Source organism: Aulonocara stuartgranti, assembly GCF_965226115.1.
Source record: "Aulonocara stuartgranti genome assembly, chromosome: 20".
Taxonomy (NCBI): domain Eukaryota; kingdom Metazoa; phylum Chordata; class Actinopteri; order Cichliformes; family Cichlidae; genus Aulonocara; species Aulonocara stuartgranti.
Genome location: NC_138956.1, coordinates 22,458,666 through 22,477,616, shown reverse-complemented (window position 1 = coordinate 22,477,616; position 18,951 = coordinate 22,458,666). Strand labels below are relative to the sequence as shown.

Sequence of the window (18,951 nt, the reverse complement as noted above, 5' to 3'; positions counted from 1 at the left end):
CAGTTAATTACTGTTGTATACGCGTAGAAGATGTTTTAATTAGCGTCCACATTTTTCAGTCACGGAGGCTCAGGATGCAATCAGGTGACATGCGCACTCGACCCTGTTACCGAGTTTGTTATGATAAGTCGAGGCCTCGGACTAAATTAGGAGCCAACCCCCCGTGTTTATCCGGGCGAATCCCGTAATGGAGGGCATGGACCTGGACCAGGAGCTCATGCAGAAATTCAGCTGCATGGGTACAACAGACAAAGATATCCTCATATCAGAATTTCAGAGACTTCTTGGGTTTCAGCTAAACCCCGCAGGATGCGCCTTCTTTCTGGACATGACCAACTGGTGAGCTCGGGGACTCGTATGGCCTGCTGTTTGGTTAATGTTAGATAATATATAATGTGTACCAGCTAGCTTTCTGTGTAGCAGCATTTTTTGTACAAAGATAGTCTGCCTGAAAAACAAACAAACAGAAAATATCTCTGAAAGTTTTGTCCTCGCAGAACAAAAGCGTTTACGTTGGCCATAGAAGCGTCGGCTCAGTGACGGCTAACGACGTTGAAGAAGCGTAACTAGCTGAGTCAGTGTGACTCCGACTTTTGATTGCCTGTAACAGACACAGTGAAGGGTCGCAAGATTTGCATACCGGTGGAAAATTCCGTTGAAACAAATACTTTTTCGTTTAGGCACAACATAGCACCGAAGCGGATGCTGTATTTGACAAAAAACATGTTCACGTGTGTTAGCCTGTTGTTAGTCACCACTTTTATTCTGAAAAGCTAGGACGTACAGGATAGCTAGCTAACTTAAACTGAACTAAACGGATAGTTAGGATTTATTTCAGTCTTTTAACTTGTTATTCAGTGAGTTACATGAGTACCCTTTAAGATACCCGTTACCTTTATTGTCGATACAACTACAGTACATTGTGTCTATACTTTATTACGTAACCCATCTACATTGAAGTTGCAGAGACGGAGCTCAAAGATCACTGAAGCTCAGATATCTGGTTGCGCAAACCAGATCAATCTTAGCCGGACAGAATGTATTTCAGTTTTTTCACGTACGGAGGGTACTTGACAAGTCTTGTTTTTTAGGAAAAATGTGACTTCCGGTGGCATGTTTTAACCGTGAAACAATTCGCGGTGCCATTGCAGTGTACGGAAGCGAAAATGAATGTGCTGCTGAGGGGAAAGGCCATTTTGAAGTCATCCCAAAAATAGATTTCTCTGCGCATATGCGGCGCTGAGCCAGCTAATGCGGGTCTGTGGAAGATCAACTGTTCCAGCAGTGCGTTCACTGGGAGTGGGGCTGTTGTAGTATCACGTGATCTCGCTGCTCTGCAACGGGGTTTCTAAAAATAAAAACTGCTGGTTTATGGATGACCTGGTGTCACGGGAAGAACCCATCCTCAATGTGTCATACAGAAGCGTGATCTGTCTCCTTGTGATGCCTGATGATGGGGATGATTTTTGTCAGTGTACAATTACTAACTTTAAATGAAGCATGGAAAAAAAAGCAAAAAAACAAACAAACCAAATGGCTGAATTTAACCTTCACATGTGTGGAACGGCTATAGCCTGTAGAATCATTTATCAACCAGCTGTAAAAACTGAGGCGTTACTTCTGCAACTGTATTATAAGTGAATATTTAGATTTACTCAAATTTCTGTTTTTTCATTCTTAGGAATTTACAGGCAGCCATTGGAGCCTATTATGACTTCGAAAGTCCCAACATCAGTGCACCCTGCATGTCCTTTGTAAAGGATGTGACGATTGGTGAGGGTGAATCCGTTCCACCTGACACACCTTTCACAAAGACCTGGAGGATACAGAACACCGGTAAGTCAGCTAGAATAAGAATATCACTTGTGTTGGAAAATAAAATAGTAACAGTATTTCCCAATGGTTGACTGCTTTGATGGGATGGGTTGTCTGCAATGGAGACTAATGTTGGTCTGTCCAGTTTTGGCTTTAGATGAGTAGCACTTGTTGGGAGCTATTATTTTACCTTTAGTTGGCTAGAGAGTTGTTGTCAAGTGGAGTATAACTGTGTTTTCATCAGCATCACTCAGACATGCACATAAACACAGTGACAGCCATAGACTGAAGTCTGTTGACCGCAGATATACTAAAGTGTCATTATAAGTGACTGCAAAATGCATGCACCGCTGTGCTCTCAAACCCATTGATTTCATTGGCAAAACAATTTGTTACTGGACAAACCGCAGCACTCAACCTGGGAGTGCTTAAAGACACTGTGGTCATATTTTAACAGATATGAACTTGGGCTAAAACACTGTAATGACTGCCTGAAATTCTTTCTTCTTGTTGGCTGACCTGTGTGTAAGGCCAGTTTACATTTCTTATATCATCCTCCTAATAGCTTTACAGCTGTATTAAACCTGTGGAGGTACATAGGAAAAGACATGCAGATATTGCACAAGAAGTTTTGAAAAGTCCCTATTTTGCTCTGTCCTTCAGCGCTCCCAACAAACAGCATATTGAATCCAACTGCAAGCACCGTGCACGTGGCATCCTGTGCAAAGGCCCTATTGTGTATTCAACAAATCTCATTTTATTTAAATAAGGTGGCATTACGTGTTACATAACTGAACTGTGGCTCTTTTGATTCGCTTTTCTTGTGTCAAAAATGTTAGGAAAAAAAATGTAACTTTTCAAGCAACAGCAAATCACTTGTTTATTTAAATGCTGCAGCTCTGCCTCTAGCCAACCAAGGCACATTATATAAAAATATTCCAAAAGAATGAGGTAGTTGGTTGAGCAGCCTGCCATTCAATACTGATCTAAAATAGAAGCTGATCATTGGTTAGTAATCACTATATCGTACATGAGTACAGTTCGTAACAAGAAAAATTGTCTGTTTGTCTTCCAGGTGCAGAGTCATGGCCTCCAGGAGTTTCTCTGAAGTATGTTGGAGGAGATCAGTTCGGCCACATAAACATGGTGATGGTGCGTTCTCTAGACCCGCAGGAAATGACTGATGTCAGTGTGCAGATGCATAGTCCTGTATCTCCGGGTATGTACCAGGGCCAGTGGAGAATGTGCACAGCTACCGGACTTTTCTATGGAGGTGAGAACTACAACTTTACTTAAAAAATGTTAAATGGAGTTACTTATCGTGATGATAATAACTCCATTTTTATGATAAGTAACTCCATTTATTTATTTATTTATTAACTTCTTTTTTGTTTTGTTTTTTTAAATGTTTTTGCTATAAGACAGCCAAAATGTGTTTCCTGGTTGATTCTGATGGCATAGGATTATGGGGATTTCCTTCAGAGCTAAACAAGGGGTTGGAGCCATAAGTAATATATCAGCTGCTAGGGCTGTTCGATATAACGATATATATCGGATGACGATATAAAAACATTTATCGTTTCATTTTACGCTATCGTTTGTTTCGTGGTGTCGCAAAATAAACTGTTTACGGCAATATTTTTTCATCTTTTTGATGGTCACTGTAGTGGTTATATTAATTTCTTAAAGTTCTCTCTTTCTCATAACCACACTATGGATGGACAAGCGCCTGTTTTTATGCGTTGTCATTACCAACAACGATCGCGTGTCCGCTTGTTTATTTTCCACATAAACCTTTCACAATAAAGCTCAAGATCCTGTTGAGACTTTTCAAAATAAACTGAATCACGTGAAAGAGTATGCAGAGTATTTACGGATGAGAAGCAAAAAAGAGCCGTCAGGTGCTAAAAAATAAACCTTAGACTCAAACGTTAGAACAGGCTTTTCCCTGCAGCACGCTGTGTAATAAATACTCACGAAGAAAACGGCGGCCGTTACAACTTATGTCAAAAAATGTATTGTTTCATGCATCGGTTAAAACACTCGACTCCAGGTACATGACGCCCAGCTGGAAACACTTCACGCAAGACGAGCTGCCCGAGATTCACAGAATTTACAGAAAATGTTAAATTTTTGTGATTTATATCGTTATCAGGACGATAGATGTCTTATATTGGGATATGAGATTTTGGTCATATTGCACAGCCCTATCAGCTGGTACAAAAAAGAGAGAAAACTAGAAATATTGTGTAGGAAGACATTAATAGACCTACAGCTGGGGGATAACTTACCTAAGGTGCAAGTAAGTTATCTTCAATAAATGGAATTTCTTGAATAAAAAGACAAAGTGACTCTAATGAAGTAATGTCATCTTTTTGTCATGCTAACTTACTGTTCAAGGTTTAAATTCTATTGTGGAAGCACTGTGGTTGAAGCACTGCTACGCAGATGGTTATTCTTCAGAGCTTTGTTGGAATCTTATTTGGTCTTGGACTTTTAGACAGATAAGTCAAGCTATTTGTAGAGTGCCTTTGTTTGGGGTTTTTGGGCTTTGTTATGTATACACAGAAAAAAAATGTTCAAATCAAGTAAATCTTATTTATATACCTTGATATCACATTACAGTTTTGCCTCAAGGGGCTTTACACGGCACACAACAACCCTGTCATTAGACAGTTAATTAAATTAGTCACATTTTGTTTGTGATTCATGGCTTACGTAAGCTGCTGACGCTGAATTATACATGTCGTCCAGGCTTACTTTGTGTTGACTCTACAAAACCTAAAACCATAGTCAGAGATAATGGTGTTTCGACAGTGGTTATCAGCTTTCTTTGTTATCTCAGGCCTTTTGCTGATGGAAACGCTGTATATAACCTACTCCAGACAAGACTAGACTATGCATTTACCATTAGTTACCATGGTGATCTAGGCAGGTAAAGCGAGACCCACTGTTGGGATGCTAACAGCTCGGACATTAGGATCACCATACATTGCTAACCCATTAATTTTGCTACACTGTACAATGTGCCGTGCCGCAGTAACAGGGAATTATTAGCACTTCATCTTCATTAATGAAGATGAAGTGCTAGATCATTTTGTATGGATGTGCTGCAATAAAACTATTAATTATTTATCATTAAATTAATTGATTTATGTCCTATCAGGATGTCTCTAAAGACTTCTCTACTTACAAATTAAGCTGGAGAGGGATGTTGAATTTAAACACCGGGCTTTAATATTTCATCCACTTGTTCATCACAATTATTTCCCACCTAAAATAGTTTCATGCTGACTTAAGGAGTAAGAAGAGGGCTGCAGATCAGAATCACATTAAGTCTTTGAGGATACAAGGTGTGAAGTGTAGTCCAGCCTAATTATTATACAGTAAATATTTTGTAACCGTTTGATTTATGGGTATTGGGTAATATCCTGCATATAGACACAGGTTTAGTTACATGTTATCAACTCTATGATTATGTTTAAGCACACCATTGTCTATTTACAGATGTAATTTGGGTGATCCTGAGTGTGGAGGTTGGAGGCCTCCTTGGTGTCACACAGCAGCTTTCCTCTTTTCAAGCTGAGTTCAACACCCAGCCTCATCGTAACCTGGAAGGAGATTATAACCCCTTCGCCTCACCAGAGAAAAACAAGTGCCCTAACAGCAACAACAACAGCCTTCACGATGACAGCAACCATAGAGTTGCAGAGGAACATTGGGAGGGAAGCCCAAACCAGCTGCAGCAAGACCAGAATGGACTTTCACAAAACTCTGTGGATATATTAGCAAACAGTCTACAAAGCAATCTATCAGTAGTCTCTTGCAACCAGGTGAGACATATCACAGAGCCACAACATTGTCTGTGCATGTTAATGAGGGTTGAATCACACTGAATCTTCTGTGGACAAAATTAAAAAGTCAACATTTGCCTTTAATAGATTATCCCGAGTGGTGGTGTGCTCAGAGCACGTATTAGAACTAAATGCAAAGTTTACCAGATGTAATTTTGCAGTGTTGGCCAGGACAGCTCCATGCTGTTGTTGGTATGGCACAGACTAATGTAGCTATACTGAAAAATATAGACTTTAGACACCGAAAATCTGTAAAGCTGCTGTTTAGCAAGTTCAATAGTTTGGACTTTTTCTGCTCATGTCAGCACCTTTTAAAATCTACTTTTAATGTTTGCAGTTGCTAAACAGGAAATACCCTACGCCCCTAGTCACACAGGCGTAGAGATTAGTTGGTGATGCCCTTGCTGAGTGGGTGCTGGAAGTTGCTAACAATCACTGAATTAGTTGCAGTGACTGTAAACTGTGAAGCTATGTTTTCTGTCTGTTGTTGGTCTACTACTACTACTTTTTTTTTTTTTTAATCCTTTCTCTTTGTTGCAGGGTATACAGGAGCCCTATCCATTTGGGCACTCTTAAATCATGGGACTTGTGAAGGAGTGAAGCAGCACTAAAATCATACCTCTGGAGTCTGTCACACCAACAAAAGAAAGAAGAGGTTCGTCAGTAGAGAGTGGAGAGTGTGGAGATTCAAAAACACTTTATGCAAAGTCCAGTTAGACTGAATATCCGGAGGCCAACGCTCCTGACATGCAGCTCAACCAACATCCTGCACCCACTGTATGCACGTGTGAATGCTAAGTTAAAAATGAGTGCTATGAGTCTTTTGAGTGATAACTTTTTTTCTTTTATTTTTCAAAAAAAAATAATTTTTTTAGCAGTCAGAGTACCCATTAAACAGATGACAGGAGTGTGTGAATGTTTGTGTATTTGTGTGTGGATTGTGCAACATGAAAAAAGAGAATTTGGAGGAAAAGCCATTCACTTTGCCAACTGATTCTCCGGTTTCTACTCTGATTTATTGGTATGTTGATTAGGTTTGTGGACTCTTTGTTGTCTAGACTACTAAATTCCTGAAACATAATTTATGCATTTTTAAAGAAACAATATTTTCCAAAAGCTTATTTGAAGGTTAGATAAGTCTAAACTGTGTTTTTCATGCCACATACAGTATGACCAGTATTTTATAAGCCGTTAGCTGGAAGTTTAGAAACAGTGCAGCTTATTTAAACAAGAGGGAATCGGCCAAATTGAAGCTAAGATCAGAGAAACAGAAGTCTCGTACATTAATTACAAATATTTTCTGACATAAATTATTTTGTATTATTGGTAAATGTTCCTGACTTCATAGTTGGGTCATTAATTCATACATTAATTCATAAAAAGTTTTAAAAAACTAGATTCCTGCAAAGTATAAGATGCGTAATTCAAGTCATATAAACAGAAGTAAAGACATAATTTCTCATTATGAATCCGTTTGGTTGTTTGTTTACTGCTTCAAATTCAACTTAAAGCTGTCTTGGAAATGTTTTTAACATATTAAGTTGAATGTAAATGATGAATGTAGAAGGGGAAAATTCTTTTGGAAACATATAAATTTACCCAAAGATTCTTAATGGGATATTTTCATTCAACTGTCAGTTTTATTCATGTTATTGTTGGTTTTCATCTCGTTAAATTTATGTTTGAGAAGTTCCATTTAAAAGACTACAAACGGTCTCATTGATATTTCTCATTTAATCACACGCTTGATTTTTTTTTTTGATTTTTTTATCACCAATCAAATAACTGATTCATATCTTTTTTTTTTTAAGTAATGTTATTCAGCATTTACTTACTTGCTAATCTATGCACTGAGTAATGAACCCCAATGGCAAGGCCTCAGTGTACCTTTTCTCCTTGGTAAGAAGGTGTGTTGTTTTTTTTTATGCTGTGTGTTAGATCCCTGTCATATCCTTTTATGTTGAGGCCTGTAACCTGATGAGAGTTGACGTGAGAACACCGTTCAGCTGACACTTGAGGATCCATGAGATCTAAATGTTGCTTAGAACAATGTGCATTTCCTGTTAATAAAGAGAGAGATTAATGTTTATCTTGCTATCAGAGGTAGTTATTGTCAATTTAATGTAATATTGCAAAGTTTCCACTGGCCAAAATGAATTGCAGAATGAATCAGTTGGCATTAGACTCAAACAGCAGCACATTTAGGTGAGTGAGAAGCAAACAGATGAAAGCTTATTTCTGGTATGTTTGATGAATGTTTGTATGATTAAATTATCAGTGAAAATGAAAGCCTGTGTGGTCATGCTTTTCATGGTTTAATGAAGCGACTCACTAGCAGATTCCAAGAAAGAAAATTAAACCTTTAAATAATGGCTGTTATGATGGTGGCTGTATGTTTTACTATGAGAAAGTGTAAAGATTAAAAAAAAAACAACCCTCAGGAATATTTCCAGCACCTTGTTGAATCTATGACATGACAAATTAAGGCAGCTCTGAAGGCAAAAGTTTGTCCAACCCAGTGCTAGCAAGGTGTAACTAGTGAACGTATGTACAAGGAACGAAAATGTGTCTAATACTTGGTGATTTCATCATTAATCTTAAAAGGGCTTTTCCACCTGTGACAGATTTTTAAATGCTGCTTATTAACTGAAAAAAAAGAAAACGGCAGCAAATTCTTCAGCCTATATAACAGTCTATATTTATATATAACGCATATATAAATATAACTTTCTTTAAAGTCTTGGTGTTTCGTGAACACATGTGACATAGGTTGGATGATACTACTGATGACATTCAGAAATTCTCTGAATTGCTCGGAGAGCTGAAATGTATTCATCAGACACATTTGTCACTTTTAAAGTTAAAATAGTCGCTGCAGTGAGTTTATTTATAAAGGACCAATGAGAAGAAAAGGAGAAAAGTTTAAAATGCTTGTTTGGAGTCCAAGAATTAAAAAGATGTGCTTGAAAATCAGCATAACACATCCACAAAAGATCCACCTGAGTGTTGGACAGTCAGATCCCGGAGCGGCATTACTGCTCAGCTTCAGTGTAGCAGTATCAGGTCTCCTTTTCATGTATAGCATAACCAGGGCATGGCACACCTGTCTCAGGTAGATCCGGTGATCTCTCTAACGTTCCCCTAACTTCCATTCCGGGAAGTTCCCCATTAAGGTGATGAATGCAGCAATGAAGTCATTTGTCTTTAAAACATAACACTAATCTCCTTTATAATGTATCATTCTTTAATTTAAGACCTTTAGAAAAGATGAACTAAATAAATAGTTCAGTTTATTAAAAGTGGAACTTAGTGATCTTTGAAGGTAGATGCTTTCTGTTTTTCCAAGGTTCGATGTAAAAAGTGCCTAGTGGACTAAAAAAAGAACCAGTCAGTGGCTCTTTCTTTGGCCTTGGCTCTTCAAGTGCCCCTCTAGTTTTAGAATTGCATTTTCTAATATTCCCATCCAGGTATATTTAATTCAAAGTTAGGAAATGTTTTATTATTAAACCAGTCTTGATAAATAGCACTTTTTATGTGTCAGTGATATGGCATGGTTTATTCCCATGCTCTACAATAAAAATAAATAAATTGGTAGCACGTTATAATAATGTTGCACTATTAAGCATTAGTAAGGTATTAGCAAGTGCTTCATTCATCATCATATAGCATTACTCCTCCTTAGTATGCCATTTATAAAGACAGATATAATATTATGACTACGACGATGATTCTGATTATTACTACCAGTGATGTCGTAGCAGTGGTAGCTGTAAATGATGTAACAGTAACAGATGGATAAACATATATGTATTTATAGATAGCATAATAAAGCGGAGTAATGATAAATGATGAATTAAGAACTTGCTAATACCTTGCTAATTTCTTGTAGCGTGACATTATTATAAAGTGCCACTAAATTAAATTAATGGTTTAATAACGAATAACTCCAAATCATGCTGTCTATAGACAAAAAAAACACACAGAGGCTACTTTTTTGTCAACAAACTTGTTTCCCTTTCAAACCAATATCGCAATATTGACACCATCACAACAAATTTGATTTGGGTTTTTCATCACTATCGTCATTATCTGTGATCATAATCATCTTTATGCATATTTAAATGAACTTGTTACATCAAGATGAACAGGCACTACACCAGTTAGGAGATAAAAGTACATCACTAACTATGAACATACATCTTCTAGACCGCTAATAAAGGGTTTCCACAACATGAGCTGCTGTCCCCTGTGTGCATAAGGAAGAGATCAACATAAAAAAGCATTTTACATGTACACCTTTTTACTGCCTCAACATGGTTAGGTCTCATTTTCAACTCAACACAGTTGTACAGTTACAATAGAATATAATCTTTAAATTACATCATCATATACAAATCTGACAGCGTGGGGTAACGTCACGCTTTTATGATACACTGACAATTCCATTGCAATAAAATTCATACAATATGGTACCTATTACTTAATATGTTTTCCATTGCTGTTATTTAATGAAACACATTTACATGTATAACACTACATTTTGTCTTAATAGTCAATCACTTGCATTTTTTTTGTGGTTTTTTTGTTACATTTACACAACTCATACACACTGGGTGATGGAGATGTTTTCCCTCAGAATATTAACCTGATAATGTTGATTATGCATTTGAACCTGTGTGTATTGTGTATGTATATCCTGCTTAATGCATGTGTGTTTGCACGTGTGTGGAAGTGTGTGCGCATGTGCATCGAGGATGTATGACATTTTTATGACAGGAGTCCTTTTTGCTATGCTGGACAGCTTTACTCTAAGACACAACTTGTGAGCTGGTGATGTGTTTCTCCTCATGTGTGAGACCCAAAACCTGTCAAATCCTGTTCCAGACACAAAGCTAAACACATCTGACTGCTGTTAGTCTGGTGACATTTAAACTAAGTTATAAATAGCAATCTCCAATCTAATCAGATTTAGGTGCAACTGGTAGCAAGATAACTCACTAATCCACCTTTGATAAATGCAATTCCTGCTATGATTTTAATTTAAATGGTGCAAGATTTCAAAAATAACCATGTAATGCACCCTGTAAGTCATCCTGCATGCAGTGCAGTACTTGTCATATGTATCCCCAGTATTTTGTAACATGTTTGGGTTTTTTGACAACTGAATTTTGATGGACTGTGAAGCAACTATAAGTTGATCTTCAGTGAAGCTGCTTCACACTGATATGGTAAATTATTGCACGGAGTGAAAACAGATAGTTGATGGTACTGGGTCGTTCTTTGGCTCAGCATTAAAACGGGCCACATAACTAGTGCTTTTTGCTAGGCAAGGCTTTAAATGACAGTGGAGAACAATGCTTATATGACACGCCCTCTTTCAAGCCCAAACACTAGTACATTCATGTCCTGTTGGAGAGGCTTCAATCTTCAGACAACAGTCTGTAGCACAGTAACACACTGAGATGCCTCCACTGGCCCTTCACTCTGGAAGAAAAGTCCCCAGCATATGCACTGTTCAAAACCCTCCTCTCAAACTGCAGTGAAAACCTCATGATGACTTGATCCGCCTTCACTCTGAGGGAATGCATCGCAGGTCTTTCTCGTTATCAGTAGCGGGATATAGTAAGGAATTACTGAACCAAGGATGAGAGCTTCTGTGAAAAACTGTAAATCCTTTCCATGATTTGCATGAAGATGGTTTTCTCAAAGGATTTGTGACGCTAAGAAAAACAGATGTTGAAAGCAAAACAAACCAACATAAAATCAGTTCATCAACAAGCTTTCTCTTGTGAAATTAGAAGCATGTGCATGTCCAGAAGCTTGTGATGCTAAGAAGTAATCTCTGCATTTGTAGTTGAAGTGTTGCATCAGGTTGGAGCCTAAACAAGGCTGCAGGATTCAGGGAATGCACGTCGTTGCATAGCACATGCTGCTATGCAAGTTCAGAAACAGTTAACACACGTAGCACTGCACACACTGGAAAAGAGGTTGGACCAAATCACAAAGAAAAAACAAACAAACAAACAAACAAAAAACCAAAAAGAGGATACTGTCAGTGGTACTTTTAAAACTACACAGCATTCCTGATGTGAGAATGATGGCTGACCGTACACAGCATTAAAAATGCTACACAAAATGGCATCACACTGTATATACACAATGCAGGTTAGAGAAGCTCATCTTTGTCAAATGGGTACAACTGCTTATATTATCTTCCCATTTTCACAAGTGAACTCACTGCAGTTTAAATAAGCTGCATTATATTGTTAAATACAGCTACACAGACAAGCAATGTGTTCCTGCACTGTCTTGATGTTATAGTTGAGTGTGTATATACTGGAATAACTGCTGCTCCTGTTTTTAAATGTGTAAGTTCGCCCACCCCAAATGCTGGATAAAATATATTATACTGATATATTGTCTTTTAGGTTACTAAGTTTTATTTAGGCAAAACTGCTTGGCGCATCTGTTGGGCAAGGGATGTGTTGCTCTTAAGTCTCTGGCTATGTGCGGTGCAATTGGACGGGACAGTTCAAGCTGCCTCCAATGGCATATCCTTGTCCAGTAATGTGACTAGATTGGCTCGACATAATTGGCTGGGTACAGTCCCTCTCTGCCGTTGTCCAAACGACCTCTACACCAGCCTTGCTCGTCTTCATCCTCAGTCTTAGTCAGTTCATCGCCTGCAAAAGACAAATGATTCCTTAATCAGCACACTCGTACGTTTCACTTAAATCTAAAGCAGAGCTATTCATCAGAATATTTCCACATTTTCTCTTTTATTATGTATTTTGATAATAAATCACAGGAAAGAAAGAAAAAATCCTCACTCTAGTAAACATACAGTTGCAAGGTAGAACCACCCAAAAGCTCCTTTATTCTAGTTTTTTTTTTTTTTTGCAGTTACAGTAAGCATAGTTTGTAAAATAACATTATGTTGTATAAATGAGACTTTTGAACTTTCCACCAAAACTATAAAATAGATTAAACTAAATAGGCCAGCAGCAGGTTAACTTAGCGTAGCACAACCACCAGAAACATGAATAAACAGCTAGAGTGACATCAAATGTGTGCTGTGTTGGTAACACTGGTTAGTTGTGTATTTGTGCTTTAAGGTTGTTAGGGGAAAAAAGCAAAACTGTCCGATAGATAATATGTCAAAAACCCACAACTTGTCTGTTTTTCACTTTCTTGTACAAGAATAACTTACACAGAATTTACAGCATTTATAGCATCATTTTATTTGTATATCCTCAGAGAATAAAGTACTCCTTTAGATCAAGGATGTCAAACTCATTTGACATTGTGGGCCACATGCTGCTCACCCTGATTTTAAGTCGGCTGGATCAGTGAAGCTTCCCTTTCTCTCAGTGTAACAAAGTTTAACAACACATTTAATCACTAAGATCTCTTAATATAAGAAAAGGAAATGCAGTTTCACTGTGTGTCTCAGGTTTTCTACATATTAAAGACATGTTGCTCTTGTAAATACAAGAAAACTGTCTCTTTAGGCTTAACTTGTAAGAAATAAATGTGTAAAATAAAGGGAAACATTCTGATTGCCCACCCTGTCCTGTCACAATAAAAGAGAAATGTTTTGTTTATTCAGTCACTGTAAAAACAAGCAAACTAAACTAAACTAAAACTAAATCAAGGCATAAATTACTATAGTAGTTCCCTATGGTGATTTGTTTGTCTGTTACTTAATTTCATTGGTGTAGTATGAGTAACCATAGGGACGGTCTTTATCAGTAGGAAAAGCTGTTAAAGTAATAAAAAAGGAGTTAAGATTCCGATATTTATGCCTACATTTTCCAAAACCAACCAGTGGGCCTGACTGGAGTCAGAAAAAGGTTTCAAAGATGAGTGGTTGATGTCATGTTGTTCAACTTCTGTGAACAACATGACATCAACCACTCATCTCTGAAACCTTTTTCAGGCCTAAAGAGTGTTCAACTTCTGTGAACACTCTTTGGGCCGCACAATCCAGTTTGATCCCCAAACAAATGTCAAACATCTTAAAATTATCCAGGGCAGTTTTTCTTTCTGGCAGTAAAGTGCAAAGAAAAGCAGTAACATACCATTAAAAGGTAAGGAATTTCACTGATGTCAGGTAAACAAATACTAGCAAAGAAGAAGTGTGATTCATTTTGTTTGCCTCTAAGGAAGCGACAGGAGGTGCTTTCAATGGTTTTTAAACAGAATACATACAACAGCTTGCAGGTGAACAACACAAAGAAAGTTTCTGTGCCTGAAGAGTTTGGGCAGGGGGTGGGGTGTCGCTTTGTTTGTTTCATGTCTTTATCAGGCGACAACTTGATGAACAAAGACCTTCACTCACAGTGTGGTTAAAATATGGATGCAGAGGGAGGAACAAGACAAAGATACACAGCTGTTGCTTCTTCAGTAGCTATTCTTCTGTTTATGGTTTGCCTTTAAATTGTTAGTCATGTCACTGTGAGGGCTCTAGAGCACTGTTTTGGACTAGCTTTGGAGCTTCTGTTAAGTGTTAGCAAGTCCCTGTAATTTGTTGTCCATGTGGCTATTATTGACTCATCATTGCTATTTTCTACAGAGGAAGGAACTTGAAAATACATATTAAGTCAAGCTGCTTTTGAACACCTGCATCAAGCTACAGCTTGTCATCTTATCTGAAATCTACAGCCTCAATAACATAAAATAAAAATTTAACTGCATTTTTGTTGTAGTTATTGGTACGCTTGAGCTGAATGGCATGATTATTGACAAAATCCCCAAACTATGTCACCCGGTCATGCACATGTACCTGCTTTAAAGGAGAGCTCATCCTGCTCCTGGCCTTCGTAGTCATAGAGAGCACGCACCCTTACCCCTCTCCCAGTGCTGGAATCATCTTCAAATGAATTGCCGTTCCCACCGTTCTCATTGCCTGAGTATGCAGCGGGCTGCTCATCATCAGACCACTCAGTCGAATAAGCTTGGTTCTTCTCATAGCTGCTCACACTGGAAGAGAGAGAAAAGGGAGGCTGACATTAGGATGCTTCCAAAACAAAAGACTGAAATTTAAAGGTTTTGAACAGGTCAAAACCATTAACAAACTAATTCTGCTAGCCAGTGTCAGAAATGAGCTGCTTGCCACAGACCTTCGTGACTGTCTAAAAACTATTCTGGTGTTAAGGAAAGGTGTTATGAAAAGAGTTATTGTGCATTCACAGAAAACACTGGGAACATGCATCAGGGGAGTCTAGAGAAGCTAAAACATGACACCTGACACTTGTAGCTCCATGATGGCATGCGCTATGAAAGAGTTTTGCTGGCTTTACTTTGTAGTAACGCTGTGACAATATATTGTGTATAATTAAATTTGGACTTCAGTATAAACAGTTTAAACACAGTCTTCTTCCTGAAAGGCTCAGGTGGGACGATTTAAAGTGACAGACTCTTAAACCACAGGTACACAAAACATCTTTGTGGTACTTTAGGCTGAAAACTGAAACACATACTTTATCAACATGTGAGATTAAAATTAATATGTGTTATAGTGGAAGATTATGAAGTCTAAAAATGTAAAAATCTTGAAACAGGCTGGTTTTAGCTTCCCCAATGAGATTTGTTCACAAAACATAAACATTTAAAATAAAATTAAACTGAATAAAAATAATTATTAGTCATCTTGTAATTTTATTGCTAGATTTGACTCAAAAATATGTGACCGTAAAATACACTAGCAGATCTCTTGAACTAACCTGCTACGGTCACCAGGTGGAGCCACATGGTCAGTGCTAGGAGTGGGTGGGGCTCCGTCTGGTTTCTTTTTCTTTGGAGGAGCTGAAGCCTGGTCTGGGTTGTACTCCTGGTGAGGAGAGAGAAGAGAAGCACATAAAGTAATGTAGAAAATAAAGGGGAGAGGTGTCGTACACGTTTTTTTGGTGATGGCTTGGCATTGCACCTCAAATATGGGCCAGTTCATGTGCATTCCTGGGCCGTGGTTGTTGCTGAACCACTTGAGATCCTCCTGCGTGTTTGCAGCCAAGATCGTGCGCTCCAGTTCTCTGTATATTGTGGCATAGCTGAAGAGAGGAAAATGAAACAAATAGTGACAATAAAAGTGCCAGAAGGGACCTGTGGGTTCTGCCAATTTGGCAACAGAATCACCAGTGTAGTTCAAATTCTAGGTTGAAAGAGATCTAGTGTTGGGTGACGACAGGACTAAAGTGTCTCCCTGAATTTTCTGGTAAAGCTGGGGTTCTCAACAGTGGACATATTTACTCTGAATGGCCCTGTTTTGTACCACGATGTTGGTATTTATGTTGCCACTGTTTACCCAAACCATGGCAATGTGTAATGGATTAAAAAGAGAACAACGATCCTGCAGTTTTCTTCCTCTAATTACAGGCTAAACCAGTATGTCTGGGGTCCTATTTTAACACCTGTGGATAACAAAACTACTGTGAAGACATGCATAGTTTATAATATTATTACTATCTTTTTGGGCATTTTTGTCTTTAATGCATAGTAAAGTAGTGAAGAAACACAGGGAAGCAGGGGGAGAGAGAGGGAGAAGGCATGCAGGAAAAGGCCTCGAACCAGGGCTACTGCACTCCAGCCATGTGGCACGTGGTCACCTGCTTTCCCGCTCAGCTAAAATGACACCCTATAGATTATGATAGGTTATTAACATCAGCAATTTAAACCTACTGTTAAAAAAATTGTAGATGTCTTAATTTTAAAATAAATCTTTTCACTTGTAGGCTACCGTTGTGTTTATGTCAGAATTCACTAATAAAGGCTATATTATCTTATCTTATGACATGACCGGTCTTGGACCCTAACATAACCTAACACAAAGAGGACAATGTACCAAACATACAGCGCACCTGCAGAGAAACTAATGCTTCCCATTGTCCTTAAAGTGACTTTAACTTGCTATTTGAAAGTGTTTGGAGAAACTCATGGGCTCATATTGAATTTGAGTTGTCACTTTTGACCTCTTCTAGTCGATTAAACGCATTTAGAGAGAAGCACTGAGAACACAACCACAAGTCTCTTGGAAGCTGTCTTCATCCACAAGCATTTCCTGGCTCCTTTCTCCTCTTCTTATTGTTAACTGTCAAGACTGATAACACTTTCTGTGTTGTTCTTACTGGAAATTGCAAGTGAAAACAGTGCAGTGTGGCATTTTTTCATAAGAACAAGTGGAATTGAATGAATGACTTCATTGCAAAGTAATGGTCATAATATCTATTACATGGCAATATTTTTTTTTAAGTAAAAAAGTTCCTAATAGCTTGCTTTAGTTGGAGAGGGATTTTGTTTTTAGCATTATAGCACTGAAATAGTTGGGTTTATTTTAATTAAATAGACACTGCTCAGTGATAGACTGTAGGGCGTACTCTGTCTCTCACCCAACGACAGCTGGAGTCGGCTTTACAGCTGGGAAAGGAGTGAAAATGTTAGAATAAATCAAATCAAAGGTGAACGATTAAACCTGAAAATCACTTTTCCGTGGCTCGTGGCTTTGTTTGCTAAATGCAGAACAACAAAAAAGAAAATCTAGAATATGACAAGCATTCACTCTGGACTAAATTCAGTTTGTCAGAAATGCCACTGACTGAATCATCGGTTAATTAGCACCGAGAGTCTCAAAACTAATGAGAAACACATGCCTGGTTTGGGTGTCTGTTGAAATTAATCAGACTGCAGTGAACTGTGTCAAATGTGACACAAGACGAATCAGACTAATCGAATTTTAATTTGTATTCAGTGTGACTACTTTTGATTAAAAGTACAATTAAGTAACTATATTCTAAGCCTACTTCACATGTGCCCACACAGAATGATAGTCTATACAATGGTATACATTTCCTGCCAAACTGCACAGGTGCTTAATGTGCAACCCAACCTTCATTCTGACTAACCTTTGGTTCTCAGTGAGGTTAAGATGGCGTTTGATATCCAGCAAGGCTTCCTTAAGGAAGGTCAGCCTTTTGACTTCATGCTGCTGGCATTGGTCAAACACCTGCTCCATGCACTCCATGTACTGAGGAGTGCACTTGCTTAGCTCCTCCAGAGACTTCTCATACTTTTCTTTAGCCTGGAACAGAAACAAGAAAACATGGTGAGTCATCTACAGACAATAAACAGTGGAGAATAATCTCATATTGGGCCTTGGAGCAGCCCTGTCTGTAACTTCCTTCTGATAGACTGCCCCTTGCAAAGAGAACATTTGAACAGCAGTAGCATGGGGCTGCTCACAGAGCCAGAACTCCCCTCTTTTTGACATCAGACAGATCCAAGAATAGAAGCGAACTGTCTAAAACAGCAGTTTGAAGCCTGGCTCATAGGGATTACTTGCACACTCGTTGACCTAATTACTGGAAACCTTTGGTCAGAAAAATCAGGAAAAGCACAACAGGCCCACTTTAAGGTTATTACCTTCTGCGTATCCTGTTTGCATTTGTCCACTTTCTCGTGGAGTTTCTTCTGCTGGTCTGGTGTGACAGAAGCTTCAGTCTTGCCATTGGCCTCTCGGGCTGCAGCCAGCTTCTCCTCCTTGCAGGCCATGTGGTATGTTTTCTTAGCTGCCTCCATCTGTAGATTCAAACACGGACATTGCTAGTATCACAGATACAGAACATGATCTGATGGTTTGATTAAAGGAACACAAGAATAGAAACTATACAGTATAAAATAAAATAGGTAACTAATTTAATGTATTTGGTTAATTCTTCTATTTAGGACACTTCAAATCAGTAGTGAATGATATGTGCAATTTTCTCCAGCATGAACGCACGACCACTATTTGCTCTTCTTCATTGATTAGGAGCTCGCCTTAGGTTGTTGGTCTGGTACTTGTGCCAGGAACTGATATCAGTATACAAAGTTTCTCCCTAAGCAGGAAATCAAGACTTCATCCAGTGACGCATAGTTAATTAACTCACATAATGTTTATCCTCCTGAGACCCAGCCTATTCATTTATGTCCTCTGTAGTGGACACACAAATCATAGAAAGGTTAAACCAAAAGATACGTTTTTTCCCTCAGTTCCAGGAGGTTACTTGAAATGCTGCATGGGAATGAAAGTCATGCACAGTAGTTGAAGATTTAAAGAAAGAAATGTGCTAATATAACTACCATATATATGTCGTGTGCCACCATTTAATAAAGCAACTCTAGGACATGGTCTTCACAGATATCGTTTGGTTACCGTGACCACAACAACACATTAACACCTTTCAACCAGCGTCTGGCTAACCAGTGGATAAAAGTCCAGCATTCACTCTCTTTGATCATTTTAGCCTCC

At 38.4% G+C, this 18,951-nt stretch overlaps 2 protein-coding genes across 6 annotated transcripts in view; one reads left to right on the top strand and one right to left on the bottom strand.

The window, feature by feature from the left end:
• The first annotated feature begins 92 nt into the window (after nucleotides 1-92).
• Nucleotides 93-7,958, top strand: LOC309697656 (protein ILRUN-like). The gene is made up of 5 exons (XM_082519747.1): nucleotides 93-339; nucleotides 1,682-1,836; nucleotides 2,891-3,088; nucleotides 5,323-5,648; nucleotides 6,210-7,958. Exons 1-5 carry the CDS (start codon nucleotides 188-190, stop codon nucleotides 6,243-6,245), a joined length of 867 nt encoding a protein of 288 aa, XP_082375873.1. The 5' UTR covers nucleotides 93-187; the 3' UTR covers nucleotides 6,246-7,958.
• A 2,226-nt stretch (nucleotides 7,959-10,184) lies between these two features.
• Nucleotides 10,185-18,951, bottom strand: part of pacsin1a (protein kinase C and casein kinase substrate in neurons 1a) — a 33,792-nt gene continuing 25,025 nt past the window's right edge. For 4 of the 5 annotated variants that reach the window (XM_082517797.1, XM_082517798.1, XM_082517799.1 and 1 more), the window contains 6 exons: nucleotides 18,084-18,239; nucleotides 17,567-17,742; nucleotides 15,598-15,718; nucleotides 15,395-15,501; nucleotides 14,455-14,651; nucleotides 10,185-12,352 (listed from right to left, as the gene is read on the bottom strand). In XM_082517797.1, coding sequence (XP_082373923.1) covers nucleotides 12,243-12,352; nucleotides 14,455-14,651; nucleotides 15,395-15,501; nucleotides 15,598-15,718; nucleotides 17,567-17,742; nucleotides 18,084-18,239 — 867 coding nt within the window. In that variant the 3' untranslated portion in view covers nucleotides 10,185-12,242. The remainder of the gene's footprint in view (nucleotides 12,353-14,454; nucleotides 14,652-15,394; nucleotides 15,502-15,597; nucleotides 15,719-17,566; nucleotides 17,743-18,083; nucleotides 18,240-18,951) is intronic. The other variant, XM_082517800.1, reaches the window with a different exon arrangement.

Coding starts and splice junctions, on each gene's coding strand:
- LOC309697656 (XM_082519747.1), top strand. CDS start 188: ATGGAGGGCATGGACCTGGACCAGGAGCTCATGCAGAAATTCAGCTGC. Junction 1,837..2,890: donor CTGGAGGATACAGAACACCG/GTAAGTCAGCTA, acceptor TTTGTCTTCCAG/GTGCAGAGTCATGGCCTCCA. Junction 5,649..6,209: donor CAGTAGTCTCTTGCAACCAG/GTGAGACATATC, acceptor TCTTTGTTGCAG/GGTATACAGGAGCCCTATCC.